General features: G+C 35.7%; 1 protein-coding gene across 1 annotated transcript in view; it reads right to left on the bottom strand.

Moving 5' to 3' along the window:
- Window positions 1-25,068, bottom strand: part of ABCA13 (ATP binding cassette subfamily A member 13) — a 173,374-nt gene that overhangs the window by 53,582 nt on the left and 94,724 nt on the right. The window contains exons 36-42 of the mRNA XM_066326804.1: window positions 18,251-18,497; window positions 17,212-17,301; window positions 16,559-16,628; window positions 15,910-15,912; window positions 14,902-15,020; window positions 13,889-13,976; window positions 7,357-7,465 (exon numbers count right to left, since the gene is read on the bottom strand). Coding sequence (XP_066182901.1) covers window positions 7,357-7,465; window positions 13,889-13,976; window positions 14,902-15,020; window positions 15,910-15,912; window positions 16,559-16,628; window positions 17,212-17,301; window positions 18,251-18,497 — 726 coding nt within the window. The remainder of the gene's footprint in view (window positions 1-7,356; window positions 7,466-13,888; window positions 13,977-14,901; window positions 15,021-15,909; window positions 15,913-16,558; window positions 16,629-17,211; window positions 17,302-18,250; window positions 18,498-25,068) is intronic.

Raw genomic sequence — 25,068 nt, 5'->3', positions numbered from 1 at the left:
TGAACTTCCTACTTTTTTAGTATAATGATTTCATCACTCCACTGTCAAAAAATAAATTATTAATTTATATAAAACAAACAAACTGGCCCGTAATTCACAGAGGAAAAAAGTTTCCTTGAACTCAAGAACTAAGTTATACATTATCTTCAAATACCAGAACAAACCAACAGAATTAATTTATGGTATTTGCTACTATATATATTTTTTTTATTTAAAAAACCCTTTCATGTACTTCTATAACCTATCCCTTCCTACATTTCTTCTAACCACCTAGACTATCTTTTTCTATCCACATCTCTGTCCCAGTGGGGCTGTTAAAGTGAGGTAAAATGTACTTATTGATACTTTCTTGCCTTTATATGCCTTTTTACTTGCAAATCTGCTATAAGGAGGCTCATTAAGTTGAAAACTATATGCTATCTTCAAGAACTTAAAACTATAAATGACAGATAAACTAAGAAGTTCTAAATTATAAAGCTCCTATTAAACAGATGCTTCTGGTGTCTATGCAAGGATATTTTTAAGGACTGTACTTGCAAGCCTTGTGTGAATATCTCCCAGGGCAAATTTTACCATTTTAGTATTCACAGGGGAAAAGCAAGCCAGGCAATAACACCAAATATCATATGATGCAGCACTAACTCTGTCTGGTCTTTTTCATAAATTTCTCAGTATAAAAAATATTTCTTCCACATCTACAGATTGCAGTTATATTCTCCTGACTTAATCACAACAATTTTTTTCTTAATTGTTCTAAAACATCCATCATCTATGTCATCAGCATAAAGTTGATCACATCATTTCTACAGTGATGACTCAGGCTTTTATATGGGCAGAGGTGAAAAATTGTAACAGACATCCATTCCTACCTTTCCAAAACCATGCAAAAGCAATTCAGAAATGGGAAAAACTGTGACCGTGAAGAATCTTATATGTTAATGCTCTATCCAGAGAGAACAAGAACACCATGATGAAAGACTTCCTTAGACCTTTTAACCTTCTTAAATATAAAAATGAATAGTTTCCAAAATGAGAGGCACTATTTCCCCTGTTGGAGTGGAGTGAAGGGTATCTCAAAGAAAGGAATATCTCCGTATTCATGCTAGTTGATAGATTTATGTGTGTATAGTTCTGAAAAGGATTGAACCCAGATGTCAATCACAAGAGAGCACAAGCAGCCAACTTTGCTTATATATTTTCTTAGCTTTTTATTCGGCTCTGAAGCTTCTCTTTTCTTTCTTTTCTCAGTTGTTTTGCCTTAAGTAAACTATGTTTTTGGTGTGTCCTTTTTTTCCCCCTACTTTTTGTCTTTTATTCATTTAAAAGGCTCTGTTGTGATCTCTTGTATTGCTCAATGAAAGACTTTGCTTTATACAATTGAGAGCGAGGTCATTTTTACCGGTCCTACAAGACACATTGCAATGGAAAAAAGACTGGGAAGTAACCAGAGCTTTACAGTTTAACTATAAATTTCAGGAGTAGCATAGCTGGGACCTAGGCAGAAGTGTGCATTTACTTTGAAAATGACACTAGGAGCCCCATGCTGCATGCTTAATAGTAGAACAGGCAGTAAACTATTCATGATATCCTCTTCAGCTTCTCTATGATTTCCCTTTTGTATTCTCCTTTACAGGTGGAACTCCTTTAAAGGAGTAAGATAAGAATCTTACTCCTTTCCTTTCCTGCAAATCTCCTTTCCTTACATTGTTCTTGATTAAACAAATTTTAGATTCTAATTCCTAACCTAGTGAAATAAATTGTTCATAAAATGCTAGTAGGATTGTAACATTTCCTACAGTAAAATACTATACTTCTCTATTCTGGAAAGGAATGCTCACAGGAAAAATAAAAATTCATCCACATTAGACAAGTTTGCTGTGAACATTCTGCATCCTTCTTTGGTGCCTTTCAGAAGTTGCACAACTCAGGACACCTTTCCCTATACCAACATCTTATCAGCAGTCTGCAATCTGCGCCTTCAGGAGAAAGTGCTCTATATCTTTTTATCTCACATCTAAACCAGCTGACCCTCTGTCAGAAAATAAAGGCATACACAATTCGGCATAACTTTAGAGTTGGATGTTTCCATCCTGTACATGATAAAGAAGACATTAGCAGTCCAGTCCATCCCACTTGGGTGCAACTTTCCACATAAACATATTTCAAAATCTGTGGGTTTTCAGTAAAAATTACAGAAGTGATATGAGCCCAGCAATATTTTTTCAGTATCAGTTGGAGAAATCAAGATGAAAAAAATCTTAAAGGTCTTCAAGCTTCAAGTATGCCATCACTGTAGATTAGTCAGAGCTGTCCTTAGGTATATTTCATGGTTGTGCACTGTATTTTGGGTGCGTCTGTCTCTTGGCACTTCTTTGTAAACTCTGTTATGTCAAGCTGAGTCCTGCCTACCTGGATCAGTTTAGATCTGTGCTACTGATTCTAAATACTACAGTTGTGGCAGATTTGAATAGAAGATCATTTTATTTATTCCAGGCATTTTATTTCAGATTAAACAAAATACTAAGTGTAAGAAAAATGGAGGTAGCATGTGTATATGTGTGTGTGTGTATATATATATATATATGTGATAATATTTCTATTTATATAAAATGAAATATTACTACTAACTGAAAATTACAATTTATAGTTTATGGAGAATTTCACAGGCAGCACCATAAATGATTTCTATTTTAGTTTCCCCCAATAACTAGACGTGGTTAAGAGGATTCCGCCCAAAGACCATTTCACAGTTTCCTTTGTAATAAGGTTTAAAGTTATAATTTGCAAAGCATTCAGGAAACTATACAGCTACTTTCCACCAAAATTCAGCTGAAAATTACTCCCTTGATCTCTTCTGCTCTTTTGAAGAATTGAATCTGAAATAAATGTGGACGCTACATGAAAGCTTACAATGAATCCTAGTATGAAAGGTTTTTTTAAAAATCAATGACTTCAATAGGAATCCTAAGATAGGGCAGCTGCGTTACAAAAGGCTCTTCTATATTAAGACATTTTTGTTCTTTGAACAATGATGCAAGAACATTTTTAACTGCTCTACTTTACAGACATCATTATAGGTGACAACCACTCCTTCTTCCTTTACGTAGCCTTGCCCTGAGAGGGAGATGATAGTCCTTCTCCTCTACTCCAGCATGATAAACATATTCTGACTCAATTTTATACAATTAGGTGTGAAATAAACATTTTTACTTGACCAAAATTTCTATATTAAGCGTAAGCTAAAAAATATTGCTTTTTAGTTTTTTATTCCTCTTACTTCATTATTGCATTTTTATTTGCTCAAAATTACATTACTTAGTTGTAAGAATGCAGCATTTCAGAAGGAGATTTTAGAAAACATCATATAAACCTGAATACCAGTTGGAGGTGATGGGTTTTGACAAAAATCCAGCACATCTTGATTTCTTTGTTGAAGTGTCTTACTAACTTTTTTAATTCTTTTATTAACATGTTCATTTTCATCGTCTGCCACTGACTTTATAATCCACTAGAAAAAAGAATGGGTTTGATTTCCTCCACAGTTGAGACAGATTACTTTTTCCTGCAATGGGATCACAGACTTACATGATGATGAAGATAGAGGTGGATATCCACATGATAGAGAAAATGACATATTTTTATACAAGAAGAATTACAGAACTGCTGCTCCAAAAGGGACATCTGATCCACTACCGTCAATTAACTGATATAATCTGATTGGGCCAATTTCTGTTGCTCCATCTAGTTACATGCACCTCCAGCTGGGCATACATATTTCCTTCAGCAGACACACCATTCTTTACATGAAAATTACAAGAAACCAACATTGTGACTTTCCAAGCATCCTCACAGAGAAATTTACCAGTAGTTCCAAATTGTTAAAAGGCAGGAGTGAGGAGAAATTTCTCCACTTGCAGAGAAAGTATTTGAAGACCAGACTACACAATAGCAAAATGGAAGGACTTTTTGCTCACTAAATAAATATAATTTCCTACTGCTGCATGCTGTGGAGTCAGTAACTTGGACTGGCACAACAGAATACAATAAGTAATTTTTTTCAAAGGTTTTTGAACAGATACAAATCCCTAGGGATATAAACCAGTGCAAGGCAGCATATATCCTCTTTACACTTGGTTAATTTTTTTTCCTTCAAACTTCCATACCAAATTGTTAGTCTATATTCCCTGTAACCTCATGACTGCAGAAAGGACTTTAGACAAAAGCAATTAGCCTCCTGCTCAGCTCCGTATTATCAAAACCTCACACAAACTTGGACTAGTGCTATTGATCTCCACTGAAAGTTACTGGACCTGTCCCTATGGGCAAAGCAGGTAGAACGCAGCATGTGGTCTCTAATGACTCTTCCCTCCTTCCAAAATCTTGTGAGAACTCCAACTGGATTCATGTTCAAGAAATACACATAGAATATAACTGCAAAGTGAAAGGGTTTCTTAGCTTTTATATAAGCACTTAAACAAGCTGTTGATCTTGTTGACCTCACTCAAGGTTGTTTCAATATCGTAGTTGCTCCTATTTTGTTCACATCCATAACAATGCTCTACTCTATTGTAGTAAACTTCTTACTGTAAAGCAATTTTATTTTTCTTTTTTTTGTGAAGGAAGAAAAGACTTTGTCCTTACAGTCTCTTTTAAAGGGCTGAATTACTTTTATGTCACTTAAAAGTAATACAGAAGCTCTGGTTCTGTTGACAGGAAAAGGTTGTTCTGTGAAAAAACATGTCATAATGTGAGGCAGAACTACAAAACCATGTTTCTGCAACATCCTAACAAGCTTCCTCACTGCAATTTCCAACAATATTCTAGAGCTGACCTTGCCTTATAAAACAGAATTTGGAAGAAGAAAAAATATCAAAAACAACAGATTTCAGTGTCAGAACACAGTATGTGATCTTCCGACTGCTTACTTACAGGAATGCATATAACAATTTGAGTAAGAAAATATATAAATAGTTCTTCCTTGTTAGATTAGTATCCTTAAATGAGAGAAAGTTAAAATTCAAACTGTACTGAGCTCAAGTGGCTTATATAGCACTGGAAAACTGTTGAGTTTTTGAGAAATAAAATGTACATACAATGTTGGTCTCTGCTTCATTTTATCTTCTTTTGCCAGGGTCGGGATTAAACGTGTGAGATGGTATTTCTTGTTCAGACTCAGATGTTTATTAATTCTTATCTATATTACAGACTCATAAACCATGAGTTCTACAGCACTTCTACCTAACAAACTAAACAATGGCCCCTATCTCTCTCTCTACAAGGCCTTTTAAGGATAAACTGTCCAATTAAGAAATGACACCTAATTTTTTTTTTTTTTACTTTTAACCCAATAACCAACCACCCATGGCCTGCAATGTGGACTTTTCTATCCAACTACAAAATTCCAACCAGACCCACAAAGAAGAAGGTGAAAAAGAAGGACTAGCCTCTGCCCTAAAACCTCCATCTTGCTATATATATATATATCTATCTTACTATAATCTTAAAACTTAGAGTATAAGTTTTCCACCATGTGATGTTACACACTTCTATTCAAACTCCACACCTATAATTCCAGTTCTATCATTCAATTTTTGAGGCCTTCTCCACAACCTCAGGTCAAATGCAGTGTTTTCTTGGGGGTCAGTGCCTCTCAGCACAGAAAGTCTAAAATCTCAGTGATCAGGGTTCCAATAGGTCTCCATAAAAAAATGCACACATCTACATATACAAACATGAGAAAAGAAACAAATACACACATACAGATATCTAGGTAGGTAAACTGACCTCTCTTCTCAAGGTTCCTGTGACAGTTTCCTCTGCATTATGCCTCAAGAGCATAAGTCCCTCTATTATACTTCTCCAATAGATGAAGACATAAATCAATTACATTCTAGTTCTTAAGCTCTACTTCTGCAGGCAGCTAAGAAATTCTGCCACAAGATTATACTATAAGCACATACTTGTACAGATGTCAGTAAAAGACTTGAAGTATTTCTGAAGTATTTCTTATGTTGTGCTTCCTGTGTTTCAGTGTCACTCAATATCAAAAAAATACAAAATTCCCACAATCTTTGGGATAGTTATCATTTTCTTTGAGTGCAAGCAGGGCAGGAAGCACTGATTCTCCATGATAGATATAAAAGTAAGGGTACACAAACATTTAAGTTCCAGAATGGGATATCTAATATTACAGAAAAAAAGCTAGCATTAGTATGACTCATGAAAAGTGCAGGGAAAGTTTATTAAAAATTGATTTCTATTAAAATTTCTCATTAAAATATCTGATTTCATTTCACTCAAATTTTCTGTGTAAACACATTACTTTTGATTCATTCTCATAATTCATTCAGAAAAATAAAACCCCAGCTATCTTGAAAGCAAGCCATTACTTTATTTTTCTTGGACATTCCAGAAAGTCTCTTAATGAATTTCTATTTTTTAGATTCTCAGGATTCCTTCCCCATTTTCACTGGTTTAGTCTTCTTTCTTCATTATAAAAACACTTAAAATCATTTTACCATTACCGACAGCTATCCTAACTTTACAAGAACACTTAAAAATTAGTCATATGCTCTTATTAAATTTCTCTAAACCAAATTCCCATTTACCAGAATTGTAAGAATGAAAGGAACTGGAATGAATAGAAGTTAACCTGAACTTCTGAAGTTAATCAAATCCAGATTTCAGACCAGATTTCTACATCCTAAAAGTTCGTCTGTGTTAACAGCTAAGTCTTTGGCTGCAGTCACTTTTTTAGATGTCAGTTCATAAAAATTCTAATTTAACAAATTTTTATAAAGTTCAGGGCTATCTGAATCAGAGAATTCACATGTCAGATACATTAATTGCTCTTTGGTTTCGTACAATAATAACATATAGTAGCCTTTTCTGCTCCTTGAGTAGCAGGATAGTATGAAACATCACATTGCTGTGTAAATTTACAGGTTAATCTGGATTTGCCCTGGATATTTCTATAAGGAGATATAGTAAGATGCAAAAGAAATTATAAATCCATAGTCTGTTGTGCCTTAGTCATACTATTTAAGTAAGCTCTAGAACTAGTTTCAGAGAGACTAACATCCCAAACCAATTTACTTACTTATTCCATAGGAATTTCTTTGTAAGGAAGTCATATGGCATGTTGAGATTTAAATTCAAATTTTACCTTACTGTGTACTACATTCTCCACACAAACTTTCTGTGTAATAAAAAGTTTCAATTTTAATCCCCCAGAGAAACGGGACTCTGAAAACCTACTGTAAACTGAAAAAAATTCATACTTGCAATTACTATATTTTGGTTTATTTAAAAATTACTTTCCAAAATATATTAATAAATACAAAGAAAGACTATTACCATACTGTCTCATATCCACATTAGAAGGTAAATTGAGCCACAGAATGAAGTTATTGAGTTCATTTAAGTAGGATGGCAGTGAATGGAAACCTTTTTGGTTATACCACACCTGGAAGAAAGAATGGAAATTGTCAATCAAAAATTAGTTCAATCCAGATGCTGTTCTCAAAGCTGACATATCTTTAAGAATTTCATGAAGGATATCTAATTCTTCTGTTATGATGTTTACTTATAGAAGAAAGTCAACCAAGAAGAACAGAATCAGTTGATTTGCATAGGCCTTTCAACAGCATGCAGCAGTTTTCTATTGTTGGAACTGTACACATATGTTTATCACTAAATTGAGATTCTCTGATTTAATGGAACACTGTGTCCCCCTTCCTTTACGCACACAAGTGGTTGAACAAATAGGAGAACAATATGACAATAAAACCTGCCAGTTTGACCAAAAATACAAAAAGATGAGTAAAACTAACACTAGTTAGAAGAATCATTGAAATGTTAGAGACCTGTTTAAGTAATACCTGCATATGACACACAGCATAAAATATCTAAGAACAGAATATGCTAAAAGAGGGGAAAAGAAAGAATAAAGAAAGCATGGTTTACAAGGTAAAAAGCTGCTCCTGGACAAAGCTGTCTCCACCTTCAACAAAGATGAGTGGGTTGTTGAAAATGGAAATTGATGCAGACAAACTTTAAGGCAGACAGGGCAAGCCAGTCTCTTGGAAGAACATAGGGAAACAATTCTCTTGGAACATATATTTTATCATCAGATCATGCAGATTCACCCTGACTTGATAAAATACTCTTAATCCACACTTCCACTTGCTAGAACCATTGCTGAGAGTTTGGTATGTCCCAAAACCGAATATACTGAGGTTTGAGTTTCCTCTGAAGTTAGAGATTGATTCTTATCACCTGTTACTGTTAACCATAGTGCCTTTGAATCTATATTATTGATACTGAAAACCAGGTCAAGTTGTTATATATGTTTATTTCCACTTTCAGTGACATTTAAAACCATCTGATTACTATCGATTTCTCACATCATAGCATACTTTCCTCTCCCCTTTTTTTTTTGTACAGTTGAAAAATTTCTAACCTTTCCCTCTTTGATATCAGGTGTTTGTACTCTGCATTTTGTGCATCCTAGGTAGGGCAATTGTCACTGTCTCTCTGGATTCTGAATCATAATGCAAAGGGAACAGGACTTAATACACATCTTTATTGCCTTAACACTCCTCTTCTAAGATTGCAGTTTTCTTAGATTATTTCTAGAATGACCATCTATACAGTTACATCTTAGAAACCTTCCTAAAAATTATCTTATCATTCCTTTGATGTTGTTCTCATATATTTACAGATAATTCTGCCTTTTTTCCCCTTTTTCCTTATAGTATCCAACTACAAACCTTACTTGGACCCTAGTTAGAGACTTTGACTGTTTCTTCTGACACATTCTCCTCTGTATTTCCCACTGCAAGCTGCCTAATCTTCAGTTCTGTTTCCCTTTCTTAATAATTATTTTGTTCTGAATAATTCTCCTGAATACCTACTTGTTTGAATCTCCACATTTTTACGAGGTGAGGTTTACAATACCCGGACTGTTTTATTTCCTCCCATCTATCCTAAATCAAGATTCCAAGAACCACTCTGAGGTCCACTGACATTTCTTTTCTGCCTCTCAGACTTGAATCTTCTTTGCCACAAACTCTGTTAGTCATTTTTTAAAAAAATTAGCAGCTTTGATCTGCCATTATTCTCGCCTGCATTACCTTTCACATTTTCTACTCTTCTTTAAATGGTATTCACAACTGCTGGAAATCTCAAAAGCATCATTGAACAAACAAGGATGGAAGAGACCTTTAATATCAAGTTCAATCACTAACCCAGCACTACCACTGGAGCTGCTAGAACACTAAACCAGATCACCCAGCATCAGACCCAAACACTTCTTAAATAGCTCTAGGGATGACTCCAGAAACTCCCTGGGAAAACTATTCCAATTCCTGACCCCTCTAATAGTGAATTTTGTTTCTAGTATCTAATCTGAATTTCGCCTGTTTCAGCTCAAGAAAATTTCCTCTTGTCCTCTCTGCAGGCACAGCAGAAGGGATCAGCCACTGCCTCACTGCACCCTCCTGTCAGGGAGCTGTAGAGAGAAATGAGATCCCCTCTGAGCTTCTTGTTCTGGAGACTAAACAAACACAGCTCCCTCAGCCATTTCTGATAAGACGTTCTCTAGACCCTTCACAAGCCTTGTTACCCTCCTCTGGATATCCTTCAGCAGCCCTGTGTTATTTTCAAGTGCCCAGAACTGAACACAGCACTTGATCAATGCTCAATCCACCAATGCTGAACACAAGGGGAAAATCACTGCCCTGTTCCTACTGGCTACATTATTCTTGATACAGGCCAAGAAGTCATTACTGGGCACACATTGGCTCATATTCAGCTGGTGGTCAACCAGAACCCCCAGGTCCTTTTTCTGCCAAAAAGCTCTCAAGCCACTTCTTCACCAGTCTGTAGCAGTGCATGGGGTTGCTGGGACAGAAGTGCTGGACACAGCATTTCACCTTACAGAATCTTGTGCAGCTGTCCTCAGCCCAATGACTCAATCTGAAAACACAAAAGTTTTCCTACCTTCAAGCAGGTCAACACCCCCATACAGTTTAGTGTCATTTGTGTATTTACTGAGAGTGGACTCAATCCCACATCCAGATCATCAACAAGGATGTTAATTAGGACGAAGCCCAAAACTGAGCCCTGGGGAACACTGCTAGTGACCAGCTAACAAGTGGATTTAGCACCACAACTCTTTTGCCCAGCCATACAGTCAGTTTTTTACCCATCAGAGTCAGCCATTCAAGCCACAAGTAACCAGTTCTTGAAGGAGCATGCTGTAGGAGATGGTATCAAATGCTTTACTGAAGTCTGGACAGACAGCATTCTCAGCCTTTCCCTCATTCAGTAAGCAGGTCTCTTTGTCATAGAAGGCCAGGTTGGTCAAGCAGGACCTGCCTTTCATAAATCCGTGTTGGCTGGGTCTGACCTCCTGGATATCTTCCATGTGCCATGTAATGGTACTCAAATGTCTCAAACTCTCATGGACCCAAATTTAAAGAAAAGAAAAAAAGAAAAAACTCTAACACCTTCCCCTCTTTGCAAAGTCATGGAACTGCTTTGTTCTTCTCCAGTTGTTTCCACAAATTATTACGCAAACTAAATCTCTCTCATTAATCAACAAGAGCGGTCTTTAACAAAATGTCATGAAAGAGAACCTAGGATTCCTGAGAAAAACTGAAAAACCTTGCACTGCAGGACCTTCTGTGCAAATAGCAACCAGGGCAAAAAGACAGAAACAAGTGATCAAGGGTAACCTGTCTTTTTCACAGCTCCATACATCCATCTTTAATGATATCATTTTTTGAAAATTTTTCACAGAATAGAAAGTTTTGTGTACATATATAATGAAACTCACTGCAATTGTGTTTGTTGTATTGGGGGGAAAAAAGGCAATTAAAAAATACAACAAAGCAAAATTCTGACAACACATCCTCATTTAATGCAGGCAGGGGAAAGGTCACAAATGTTCAGAGAACACCTTTCAAATATAGCAGCACAACCAGTATTCAAATGAATACCACAATAGAGCATTGTGTTTAACAATATATTTCAATATCCAACATGTTAATTGGAATTATCCTCCAAGCTGCATTATGTAATTGAATTAAACCATGATGAAATTACCAAATTGCAAATGGATATTTAAATTATTATAAACTGGAAAAAGAGACATTTAAGGTTGTTCACTTCATCAGAAGATGTATTTAAGGTCTTTTTTCTAAAGACTTTGAATAAAAAGTTGTTAGCAAAGGTAAAATATAAAAAAAAGGAAATGCATTAGCTCTAGCTGAAACACCTTTCATGTTTCTTTTGTGCCACAGAGGTAATTATTTACAGAAGGCAGAAAAGAGCTGAGGAACAAAAACCTATACACATCAATATAATGAAATTTTATTTTATATTCTATCCATACTTAGGAAAATTCTTTCCCAAAGAAAAACACAATCCCTCACCACATCAGATTGAAGATCTGTGAAGATGTGTTTTACACTATTACATAATCTTTTACTTTCCATTAATATTCCAGAATAAAGCTAGACTAACATTTCAGCTAACATATAGCCTATCAAGAAAAAAGGATGAGAAAGAGCAGAAAAGTCCCTAAGCATTGCTGGACCAGACTCATGATTGATATTAAACTAGAAAGATGCAATTTTTTCTTCTGGACGCTTATACAATTACTGTACTATAAAACCTCAAGTCCCAACCTTTGGGATTGGAAAAAATGTACTCTTCCAAATGACATGTGAACAGTGCAATTTATCTTTCAGCAGTATTTAAAATTATCACATGTTCTTCCTATACTCCATTATGATATTTAAAAAAAAACTATGAAGCCACTATGGAACAAATTTTTGGCCATATTACCAAAGAAAGCCAGAGAATATAGTGATGAAAAATACCAAAAATTTGAGAAGTTATGCTTTTGCCACATAGCACCAATTATCAATGAATGCCAATAATCAATATTTTTAATCAGCCATAGCAAATCAGTCATCGTTTAATTAGTCATGTCATAGGTATATTATCTCTCTTATGTGCACATGTACACATGCTTTATGTGCATGCATATTGCATGCATGTAGTATATACAGCACAGTATGATTAAGTGCAGCAAAATAGTAACTAAATAAATATTTTTAATTTGAACTGGAAAAAATGTTGGCTTTTCAAGTACTGAAGGAGAATATATTAGGATTCAGAAATTTTCTAAAATGAAGTGAATCATACAGTAATTCTCTTCAAATGCAAATTTCTCATTTTCTTTCACATCAGGCTATGTAAATGGTACAGTCACTGTCTCATGAACAAACCTGAAAGGTCAAAGTAAAAATCTGGTCATTAGTTACTGAAAGGTTAATGCAATAACTTGACATTGCAGCACTTGAAAGACATTTCCAGGAGATGCTTTTGATAACACAATGCCCTTTATAAATTTACTTCACTGTTTGCTTTGGGTCTAAAATATGAAGCTTACTTACTAAGAGTTTAAATACAATTTATCCCTGTCCTGATGGCAGATGGAGCTCTATACTAAATATACCAAAAAAAAAGAACCTGAAAAAAACCACATTGCAAGCATGTCAAAACAAGAGTCTAAAATTATTAAAGATATACAAGAAAAAACAGAAGTCAGAAAAAAGATCTTGCTGAAAACTTTCAGATTTCTCATGAAAGAATGATGGAACTGGAGTTTCAGCTATAAAATATATGGGACTAGAAGACAGATTACAATTCACCAAAATTATACAAAATTCACCAAAATCTATACATGCTCAGATTTCTATATAAATAGGGAGATTTCCAACACGTTATATGGAAAAGGTGTTAAAAATAGGAAGTGATTTCATGCAAAACTAAGCATGAAATTACACCGGACTGGAAAAAAAAATCTGTATTTTTCTCTAACCCTTTGTCTCAAGATGGATTTTGCGATGGAGCTTATTTACGCTGTTCCTTGTTTTCATTTTTTTAATTAAAGCAAATAAAATCTATATTTACATTAAAAAAAATTTAAAGGCAGAAGCACCTTTCTTTCATATCTTAATCTTAAATCCGGAAAATGCACAGCTTCCTCTCAACAAATCTCGTTTGCCTCAAATTCAAAAACAGAGACCTCTCACTGATATGCATCAACACTTCTCCAAGACTGCTGTTCCTCTATTTGTAGTTCATCTACATTTGAATGGATCCCAAAAATCAAAGAAGAAGGATCATTGTAAGCACAACTGAAATATAGGGCTTTTCCTTAAGGCCTTTTTGCATGCAGTGGAAGGGTACAGTATCTCCATATTGTGAAAACTTGGGATGACACCTGGAGGCTAAGAAACACTTACCAGTGCAGGGGGTTTTATTTTCCTTGGAATGTTTTAGAAATGTTCTTTTGAGAAAAGAATAGTATATTTGTTATGCAGAAGGAGCTGCTCTTAGAAGATGTTGTTACTCTTAGGAGGAGGGTGGTGAGAGAAATTAAGCAAAGTAAAGTATCCCTTGTAGGCATGAAAAAGCACCAACAGCAACCCATTACTGTGATGTTCAATGCACTTTGCCCAATTCTGACATCAGCTCTTTGTAGAAAACAAACAAAAAATATTATTTGGCTGACTATCTAAAAGCAAGTTTTAAGCTTTGATTCGAAAGTGAGTTCACTGGAACAAATAAAAATGAAAAAAAGTATATCATTTGACTCATTTAAAACTGTTTCTCAGTTTTAAACATAGGAGAATACATCAAGGATTATAAACAGAGAGTTAGACTAAGAGACAGAGGATTTTTTTCCCAATTATTCAAGTGCAAGGATTTCATGTAATGATTTATTATTTGCCAAGTGCTGTGATGTCTGAAGTCTCAAAAAATAATCAATACACACATACAGATGCGCACACATACATGCAACTCTTACCTTAGCCAGAGGCTGAGATTTGGTGTTATTCAATTTTTTATCTTGAAGTTCAAAAGCTTTCATACCTCCAAAAGACCAACCACCATATCTGGTAGTAGAAATTAAAGTAACAAAAAAGTTATCTGCCTTAAAAAACTTCAAAATTATCTGCCTTAAAAAACTTCACCCCTCACAAACTCCTGCCTCATTAAAAAGGAGGGGGACAGTGTAGTTTTTAATCAGGTGAATATTATTGGTTTTTTTCAGAAAAGTTATTCTCTTAGATAAGAAATTTTGCTTTCTGAACGCTGAAATCTTTGAGCAACATGAAGAGTTGTGAGCACATGAAGTATTACTGACTTCCAGAAGCACCTTAAACAGCTTTATTCCTTCCTAAACCATTTGTATACTAGCTCACATCTTTCATCCAAAGATGCTCGCCTCTATTTATATCAAATTAGATGCACCTTTCTTTAATACATATATTGCTAATACTTTCTTCTCCTTGATAAAAACCTACATGGTCTAAATATTTCCACTGACATTATCAGCAGCGGTTGAGTTGTAAAGGCACATAAATAAACTTCAAAATACAGCAGATACAACTTCTGTTGCTGATATCACAGAATATGAAGTATTGCCAGGGGCATACCAGCCATTATTACTTCAAAGAAAATATTAATTGGACCATATCCACCTCTATTTGATTGAGTCTCTGAGGAATGGAAATTATATTGTTCACCTGGTTTAGATATGCATCTCTGAGATGCTGAAATAACTCACCATGTGGAAGAAACTCCAGAGTATGCCTAGAGGTAATCATCATGCAGCTGCTGGAAAAAGTTCTGGGATGTGACCACTGAGGGTCTTTCATGTTACCTTGAATAGCAGCCTAACTCTACTCCGTGATAACAATCACCAGATAAAGACAACAACCCCTTACATTCTCCATGACAAATGTCTATGCTTTGGATCAGGAAGGACTCTGGGGTTTGTACACAAAGGATAAACAAAGCCTAGACATTTTAAGTTACCTTGTTTTGTTGGAAGACCTCACTAAATATTCTTCTACAGGGAATCCCGACAGATTATACAAAATATGTCCTTTCTTGTTCTTCACATAGGGAGCAGTAGTATTGAAACTTGAGCACATCTGGAAAAAAAGTATACATAAAATAAGTAAAGCACTTTCTAACAAGAGTGGCGCTACATTTAGCCTTATTTTTGGATTTTTATGTAAATTTTACAGCATTTCTTTTTAACTGGATTTGCATTTCGCAGCTTTAACAGATTTTCAATAAATTATGAATAGTTTTATGTTTATAAAGCAACTCAAATGATTGTGCCACCTACATGTTAGAAATCCCTTTGATTTCTCTTGCAGCCCTGTCAGTCACTTTGTTTTGAAAACATCAAAAAGTATAGGAATATATTTAGGAATGTTTACAGCAATGAAAAAGGCAAGAATCCTTTTTATTTGTTTTTCCTGAGAAGAAACACAAAATAGTCACCAGATAAATATGAGATGAAAGAAAGATTCTAATTAATGTCATAAGCTTCTAAAAATTTCATTGATGAGCTGCAGAGAAGAATAAAAAAAGATGTCTTCTAGTGATTCAGTGGGACATTCTCACAAGCAATAGTGACAAATATTAAACTCAATTATTTCAGAAGCTTTACAAAGTGCTTTATGTCAAAATCTAATTCTTATTTGACGTCTCAACGCTACAGAAAATAAAAATTCACTCTCAAAGATTTCTCTTATATAGCTCACAGATATGTTCCACCTCCGCTGTCAAGTGACTTCTCCCCTTTCAGTTTTCATGGATAATAGACCTCTCCTGGGTTAAAGTTTCCATCTGTATTTTATTCAACCTTCTTGTATTTTAAGTATAAATCTCTTGAGTATAAGGAGGCAAACTTATTCTTTATTCAAAAAAGTAAATAACCGGTTTCCTCTTTCCATTTTCCCCAAACAGTATTGCTATATCTCAAATGCAATTCTTACTCTAAATAATTAAATCTTTATAAACAAAAGAAACTTCCTTTGTAGGATATTCCTGTTTGGGGAAATACATTTGTCACCTCAGACACAGTTCCATATTTTTGTTTATTACTCAACTCCGGGCAAGTCAGCAGGAAAAATCGTTAGTTAAGAAGGTCAGAAATTCATTATGCTTTTCAAAATCCTTCATTTCTTGAAGCTTGTTATATTCTGAAATCCAAAATCCAAACCAAAAGCAAACTCTATTAAATCTCATTCATGTGTAAATTCCCTTGTGGGTTCTATCAGCTAGGTTCACCTGCCTTTCCCTTTGAAAGTAGGTTGTCTTCCACGTGTTATGGAAGTGTTATTTTTTTAAGCTTGTTCTATATGGCATTTTTTCTCAATCAGAGTCCTATAACATATTTAAAGTTGCATCTACTGAAAATAGTTCACCTGTCTCTGATCTGAAATAACAGAATCAACCTATAGCCATTCCTAGTGCATATGTGTTCCTATATATAAACAAGAAAATTGTATACCATTTTATTAGGTGAAACAGAAGTAAATCTCCAGTCACAAAATAGTCAGACCTGTGAGGATTTATTGCCTCATCACTTTCACTAGCCCTTCAAAAACAGCCAAGGATTCGAAGTAATATACGCATGCATATTTTTTACATATACAAATAAATAAAAAGTACATACCTGTTCAGACACGCATCTGCATGAATCCTGAGGTGACATGGATTCCGTATGCCAGCATGAATTGTTTTTTCTAATGGGAGTAAACATAATAAAATTATAACTAACAATTGAAAGGAATATGTCACTTAACAGAAAAAATCCAGAGAGTAATGAGCAGATCTGGCATGCTGAACACCTTCTTAGCACTTGATGACAGCAGCAGCTGTGTCTGGAGTGACACAAATTTTACTCATTTTTATCAAAGTTGATTTATTAGAATTATTTATATATGCATCAAATGAGCTTCATGTCTCATATTTGCAGCAATTATTAAAATATGGTCACCACTGTATTCCTGAATTTGGAAATCTAGAATGCTTCCTAAGAAATATTTTCCTTATTGCCTATTCATCCTTCATGTGGACACCAGGCTTGATCAAAATCATCCTGAAATTAATCAGAAAACTGCCACTGACTTTTAAGCTGTATGGATCAGATCTTTAACAGGAAAGTCTACTTTTTTCTTCACCTGGATGCCAGCTCCTTTATCAGAACCAATTTGTCACTAACACCATTCTGCCAAAAAAACCCTAAGATAATCCATCACACAGAGAGAAAAAAAATCCAATGTTCAAAATTTAAATTAAGGAAATTGTTAGATTAGTTACAATTACCCGTGTTGTGAATGCATGCATGTGTGCTCCCAATCAGAGAAATATCCCAGCAGAACCTGAGGAAGTTTTCGTAGGTCATCATCTTCATTACTGATCAAAGCAGGCCATAAGGGGTATAAGAAATGAAGAGGAAAGAAAAATAAAAACAGAAAAGAAATAAAGGCACGTTAATATGTCTAGCTCTATTAACCTTCAGTCTCAAGGTCATATTTATTTTCTAAGAAATTAAAGGATTATAAAATCCATGCAAAAGAAACATACCAAAATAATCTAATTTCAAAAAACTCTGTGTGAAAATGTAAAGAAAAATCATTACAATTATGGCTAAATAAATTCCAAGATCTACCCATGGACATCCTTTTCCTTATAATCATGCATTCCTACTGGTTGGAATTGCTAAAGTGTTTTTATACTTAAAAAATAAATTTATATTATATTTATAAATCCAAATATCATCTTGTTATGTTCATCTGTATATTTGCACACCTATATGTGTGCTTAGCAGTCTATACTGACTAGTTCTATAGATAATGCACATTAAAAATAAATAAAAAATAAATAAAAAATAAATAAAAAATAAATAATCTAGTTGGTTTCAAAGCTGAACATACAGAAATTAGGTTGAGTTAGAAGAGCAGCAAGCTTTGTAAATGCTGTGTGGCATTTTCAAACTCAAGAATTGTTTTGAGAAAATAACTTCAGACCGAAGCAATTTCTTAAGATTAAGCATGCAAAGGCTTGTTCAAATGCACTTGTTCATTTACATATAAATGGTCGTGGCTGGTATTGATTTGAGTTCAATCTTCTCCAAAGTCTTTGCCCTTCCTCCAGAAAACCGTTCACAAAAAGTTCCCAAATTTTATCTCTCCCTTACAATAATCTATAAAAGTGTATTAAACATCTAAAAAACCCGCACGTAACTACTGTAAAAAGAGACCTATCATTCTTTCTAGGATACAAATAAGTCTTTAAAATAGGAGAACTCAAGGGCAAAGGTCCCAGAACCCTGGATTTTGATGATGATGGATGAGCCCTTTACCTGAAGAAGGATTCTGCATTGTCATAAAGTCTTGGTGTCAGCCTCAGAGGAGGATAATCGATCGCCAGCGGCTTCACGCTAAACAAGGCCATTGCCAGTGCGACAAAGAGGACAGGCAGCAGCACGCTGGACAGGCTGCCTCTCCAGTCTCGCCTTATGTGCTGAAACCTCTTCATCAGGAGGGCAACAACCTGTATGAGAACAAGGTGGGCTCCACACACACTCGGGGCTCCCGCAAGTGAAACATCTGAGTGAGACAGAGAAAACAGCCTTGTGACAAACAAGGAAACCAAATTGGACTTTCACGTGCTACACTGCCAAATATAGAACATAAAAGTATTTTAGCTCTAATAAAATCAAACCAATAAACCTAGCATGTTCTCCTGAATGGAATAGTATAGCCCCAGACCATACCACTTTCAAGTATAATCAAATAACCAATTAACTCTTCCTATGAGGAAAAACAGATATTCAGTTAACACATCTCTATAGCTTCCCATGCACAGCTAATGGCTTACTGAATACTGTTTTCCCTAGGTATTCCCTATAGTCCTGCACTGATTACTCTGACAAACATGGCCTGTATTAGCACTAATATCTTCATCTACCTTGCTAGAATCAGCCGCAACTTTTCCGTAGAAATATCAATGTATCCTCTTCAGAGCATCACGGCTGCTAGGCACATGGATTCTCATAAAAGCACTCCCTTCATTTCCCTGTTCATATGGGACTGATAAAATCCTCATATCTGTTAGTCAGTTCAGTTTTCAGAGCTCATGGGCTGTCCTTCAGATTCACATGAGAGTGTGTCTACAGCTTATTAACATCTCACCAATCAATCATTTTCCCAATAGACTCTCCCTTAATTTTATTTTATCATTTTCTATCAGACACTTGTGAATCACATCAGTCACTCTGCTTCCATTTTAGCCCCTAATGCCTTCTAGGTACATGCAGGTTCTTATCTTGTCTGTGGCCTTGCCCAATTGAATGTCCTTCAACCTCTTTCCTTCCTCACAGCATAGCAGTGTCTAGCAGATTTACTACCACAGGTATTTGTACCGTAGCAAGACTGAATAGCTTGTTTATTAGAGTGCCCAAAGTAATGCCATATTTTATGAACACTTATGATTTGCCTCTTATTACCTTCCTTTCTGTGTATTGAGAACACTCTAACCAGTATTTCCACATTCCATATTTAAACAGCTACGCGTGCAGATGTTCTCAAGTAACCTCAAATTAACTGTCCTCCTCTTAGAACAGTTTTTTTCTGAGTTATCAGAATTTTAATCCCAGACTCTTTGCATTGTTCTAACAGGTTATTTTTAGCCAAGAAGGAAGAGAAACAGGGAGAAAAAATAATCAGCTAATAAGCCAAACTTCTAACCATGGTCATTGAACAAAACAGCTCAAATTCTGCACTCATTACTTACAGGTTAATCAACCCTCAGTCCCTGGGAAGGTCACATGTCCAATTCTCCATAAAAGAAAACCCCAGATATGAAAAACAAGAAATTACCAGGAATAAACATGATATATTTGAACTGCGTCACCTGAGAGCTCAGCACAAGTGCAGGACTAGTTTAGTAAATTAAGGATGAGCAGTGTATGCTGTTTATTTTGATTTAAAAAGCCTGTGACATGGTCTCCCACAGTCAAACGGGGTGTGGAGGACAAGAAGGACCGCTGGCTGGACTGACGGCTGGCGCCGCCCTGCAGGCTGAGAACAGGGACACCAGATCCAACTGAGGAGCAGCTGGTTAGTCAAGGTGTCCTTCAGGGGCAAAGATAAGCACAGCACTGGCTAAAATACCTTTGAACACAGATGTGTGTGCATACCTGCACCCGGAGGGGATCCACCCTGTTTGGAGTCATCTTTATATCAGGCACTGGGGACAAGCAGAACCTCCTGGCAGCAGGAATAGGTCTTTAGCAGCACCTAAGAGCCCTAGTGGCATCAGGGAGCCTGCTCGTCTCTGCTCAGGGAGAGGACAAGCTGCAACAATCACCAGCTGGTACCTGAGAAATTCTGATTTCATAAATCAGGAAAATAAATTTCACTGTGAAGAGAACAAAACTAAAGACCAGCCTGGACATGGCACTAGGTAACCTGCTCTTGACCTGCTTGACCTGCATTTTCAACACTATTATTCTCTGATTTTAACAGACCATAATTAACTCTAATTAATTTTGGGGTTATTTTAGGGGGAGGGCAAGGGAAGGGAAATTCTAGTATTTATTCCTTTAACTCCACAAGCAAATCTTATTCCTTTTTTCCCCAGAAAATCCCATAGAACAGAAATCTCTCTTGAAGATGTTCTAATCACAGCCACAGCTTGCTAATTTGACAGGGATTTAAGGTTTTGAATCTGTAAAGAGAAAAAGTAGCTTCAGAATTCAGATTCTGATTCAGCTTTGAAGTGCCTTAATCAAGAAAGGTTACATTACAGGCTTGGAATTTTTTGTTCTGTGAATTGGAGTAGGAGGAGAAAACACCCCTGTTAAGAATATTTTTTAAGAGAACTTCTTAGGAATGTATTAAGTTCATATTATCATGGTAAGCTTCTCAATAGTTGTCACAATACAGAAATTCAGACACTCAGAGGCAGAAAAAATTTCAAGGTATGAGTGTTTTTAGACTAAAACACATCCAGGAAGTGCTTCCAGGTCAACATCCTTAAATTCTAAGGTATACCATCTCTCATTTATCTAAGTAGCAAAATGCCAGAAAACAAGCACAGAATTAAGTATTTTCTGTAGTCCCAGACATGCTTATAAATCATTAGCACGAGATGCGAATGAAAGAGCCTTCAAAATATTTGACCCTTTGAATCTCTGAAAGGCAACTATGACATCTACTTTCTGTCCCCAGAAAAAGAAATCAGAGCTGCCATTCATTCATTTTTTTTGACAAACAGAGCAGAAAAAAATTATAACAACTTAATTCAGATCGCCAAAGGAAGGGAAACTGTCACCATGAATATAAATAATTGTCCATTTTGTCCAATATACTGACTCTTACTCAATATTCATAATGCCAGTGAGCCAAGACACAACCCAAGAAGATTTAATAAACCATTATAGTGGAAGTGTATGTTTGACTGTTTGACTCAGGCACTGCTTTTTTAAAAAGTGATTTATCTGAAACCTGATTTTTTCTGAAACCTCCTATGTTTATTGTTTAAAATTCTAATTTAAAAGAGTGTCAAATATCTTTCTGAATTATCTTAAGTTTTCATCTTTATGACCTAGAATTCTGTCATTTATTTGTGTTTCAGGCACAAAACAAAATTCCTTTTTTTTTTTATTTTGAATTTATTCTATTTGATGATACTGGATGGGCTCTTAAATCTTCCTTTAGGAGACAGTCTATAGAAGTTTTCAATCCATCTCCTGCATAAATATTCTCAACCTTTCACTGTCCTCTTATAAAAATCTTTATAGTCCTAATCAACCTTGCTATTTGTCTGAAGTCCTCTTATATTAACACTGCATCAGTCTCAAGATAGAATGTGTTTAGTGCAACTGTCTATCAGATGTGGAAATGCTACTGATTTATACAATAGTGTTACACATTCTTGATCAGCTTGTTTTCTTTATGCATCATACCACTTCATCTGACTGCAGCCACACTGTGAAAAGTAGCTTGCATTGGGCCTTCCATAATAGACTCAATATGGCTCTCAAGATTCCCAAGGTATTAAATCACTTTTTCAACTACAACTTACAGAACTAATTTGTGCTTCATAAAGCTTGTAATTCACGACCTATGTCTGGTTTGTATGTCAGGATGCATAAAACCAGCATACATTTATGGGAAAACAGCGTCTGATTATCAGAGATTCATAAAGGCTAGAAGACAAGACCAGCTGACCTCTCTGTTATGAAGTCAATTTTTATACAGAAAGCTTATGAAAATATGCTCATTAATAATTTAGATCACAGCATTAAAAACCTGACCCAAGTGTTAGAAGCTGTCTTGCTTGACTTACAATTGCAATTATCCACTAGAATTGCAATTATGTTCACAATTAACTTGTACTTCCCAATTCATCCAGACTATCCTTTGTATCACAGACAAGACTTTTGCTAGTTTCCAATACATATAGGTTAATATTAGGTACAGGGAAACAGAACAAATCCTAAAATCCAGAAATTAAGATTATCAAAATCCTTGCCTACAGACTACTCTAGAATTAGGAGCAGAAACATTTATTGTTAAAGTCTCTGACTTGGTATTGGATGGTCCTTTTCTCCTGTATTTTGCAGTTCTAGAAAACAATGAAATTCTAATCTTTTTTCATGGTGCAGAAGGAAAGATGGGCTATGTAACAGATAAATTAACAGCCAGGAGCATACATTTTCAATTCTACTTCTGTCACTTTGGCCTTTAGACAAGTCATTTAGAGTAGATCCAGATTTTGGGAAGGTAATAGTGGACCTCCAATACCCTGGCAATTCAGTTAAGCTAGGTCATATGAAACTGGTTGCATTGGGAGGCAGTACATATTTATTGGCTTATCAGAAGTTTTGTGCCAACAAGTAGTTCTAAGATGAGCACATGAACTGACATCATTCTACATTTCAGGACAGTCTATCTTGGCCCAGAGGCAGTGCTAGCCTACCAATCTGTGCACAGCATTTCATTAGAAGACATAAAAATGTCCTTCCTCTTCTTGCACATTTTCATACTCATTATAAAAATTAATATAATATTGATTTTTTTTCCAGGAGGATTTTGAAGACAGATTTTCATATGGGGAATGTGAATAAAGGCACTTTGATGGTGCAAAGTATAATGGGAATGCATCTGGTCTGTATTTCATTCTATGACTGATTCTTGCTGATATATAATAATGAGTTCTCTCTATCCAAAGCTGATCAGAAGAATACTTATTTGGGGGTGAATTTCACAAGATAAGTTCCCTTAGGGGGTTTTTAGACATAAATCCTCCTAATCCTCCCCTCAGGCTATTTTTAATTTTAGGCATTGTGAACATTTCCTCTAAAAAGTTGATTCAAATTGTTTCCATCTTAAGAATTTCCTGTCTTAAAGTTTCTCCCTACTCCATACACATTGACTAATCCAATTAAGTCACATTTTTGACAGGAAGACCTGTAGGGTTTAAATTAAAAATTTAGCTTTACATTCTGATTCACTAGTCCCACAAGAGAATTCTGCATGGGCCTGAAGACCTTTGAGGCAGAGTAATAGAGATCTAGGCAACTGTAGAGTTCATCAGTAGAATTCAATGTTTTAAAGCCAAGGAACTAGTATCTGTCACTCCCCAATCTTCTAAAGAACCCCCTTCACAACCCAGATCTCCCAAGCCCTTTTCCTCAAACCAGGCAGTTGACTGATTAGATGATTTCCTTCCTTTATCCAAGGTACTATTCTTGTTCAAGATCTGACACACTTAATATTTGATCATATTGATGACCACGGAAAGGATAGTCTGACCAATACACCTGATGCTTATTGAAAAATCAAGAAAGAACCAGCATAACCAGAAAAATGAGCTGCGTACTCTCACAGAAGAAAATCCAACACCCAAATCTCACCATCTAAAAACTTGTTCCTAGAAGAACTGCTAGCAAACTCATAAAGGAGCCTCTTTAATCTCTTTTTTATTTATTTCCTAGAATAAGGGACAATGAAAAAAAATCATTTGTATGCAAAAAGCTTAGGAAAAGAATGGGGAAAACTCCTTTTAAACTTATCACTGTATTTAGAAGAAATACATCTTTAAGTCAGGCTTGAACAGGGCAGGGATTATCTACTCTGAGCAATGTGTAAGTGGCAGAAGGACTGGTAGGATAAAATTGCACTTAAATCTTAGAGGGAGAAACACTGTACAGTACCCTCACACTTGACATGTTGGACAGCATTTTTACTAGTGAAATAAAAGACAGAAGTATAAAGTGGGCTTGTGCAAAAGGAAAAGGTAAAACATCCAGGTGTTAGAGAGCAAAAAGCCTTCATCCATGAAATAATTTCCTTTACTCTTATTTGCTGCATTGTTATCCAAGCAGTGACAGACATGTATCTAAGCAAGAGCATTTCAGCCTGGGCATCACTCATCGCATCCAAGACTTTAATTCCGGTTTTTTGTAGGGAGTAAACACATTGTACAGATAACACAAGCCACATAATTAAATGGCAATGGAAAATAGATGTCCAGAGGACAATGAATCTGACAAAGGGCCTGGAGCACAAGTCTTATGCAAAGTGGCTGAGGGAGTTGGATTTGTTTAGCCTGCAGAAAAGGAGGCTCAGGGGTGACCTTATCACTCTCTACAACTTCCTGAAAAGAGTTTGTAGCCAGGTGTGGATCCATCTCTTCAACCAGGAAACCAGCAACAGGAATAGAGGAGCCTTAAGCTGCACTAGGGGTGATTTAGGTTGCACATTAGGAAGAATTTCTTCACAGAAAGTGTGATGCAACATTGGAATGGGCTGCCAGAGAGGTTGTGGAGTGATTGTCCCTGGAAGTGTTTAAGAAAAGGCTGCATATGGCACTCACTGCCATGGTCTAGGTGATATGGTGGTGTTAGGTCATAAGTTGGATTTGATGATCTCAGAGGTCTTTTACTACCTAAATCATTCTGTGATTCTGATTCTGTAAATCTGTCCACCAAAAAATGAGCTCCACTCTTTTTTATTGTTTTGTTGGAAGAGGAAGAACTGTTAAAACAAGGAATTTTCAGCTTACAGTTTCACATGAAATGTGACTCATACAAACACTTCAAGCTCCAATCTAAAATACTCTACTCCTCCTGGACCTTAACCCTACCATGAGATAGTTTTGTGATAGGCA

This window comes from Sylvia atricapilla, chromosome 1 (genome assembly GCF_009819655.1).
Source record: "Sylvia atricapilla isolate bSylAtr1 chromosome 1, bSylAtr1.pri, whole genome shotgun sequence".
Classification (NCBI taxonomy): domain Eukaryota; kingdom Metazoa; phylum Chordata; class Aves; order Passeriformes; family Sylviidae; genus Sylvia; species Sylvia atricapilla.
Note: the sequence above shows the minus strand (reverse complement) of the source record. Positions and strands in the feature narration are given on the sequence as shown.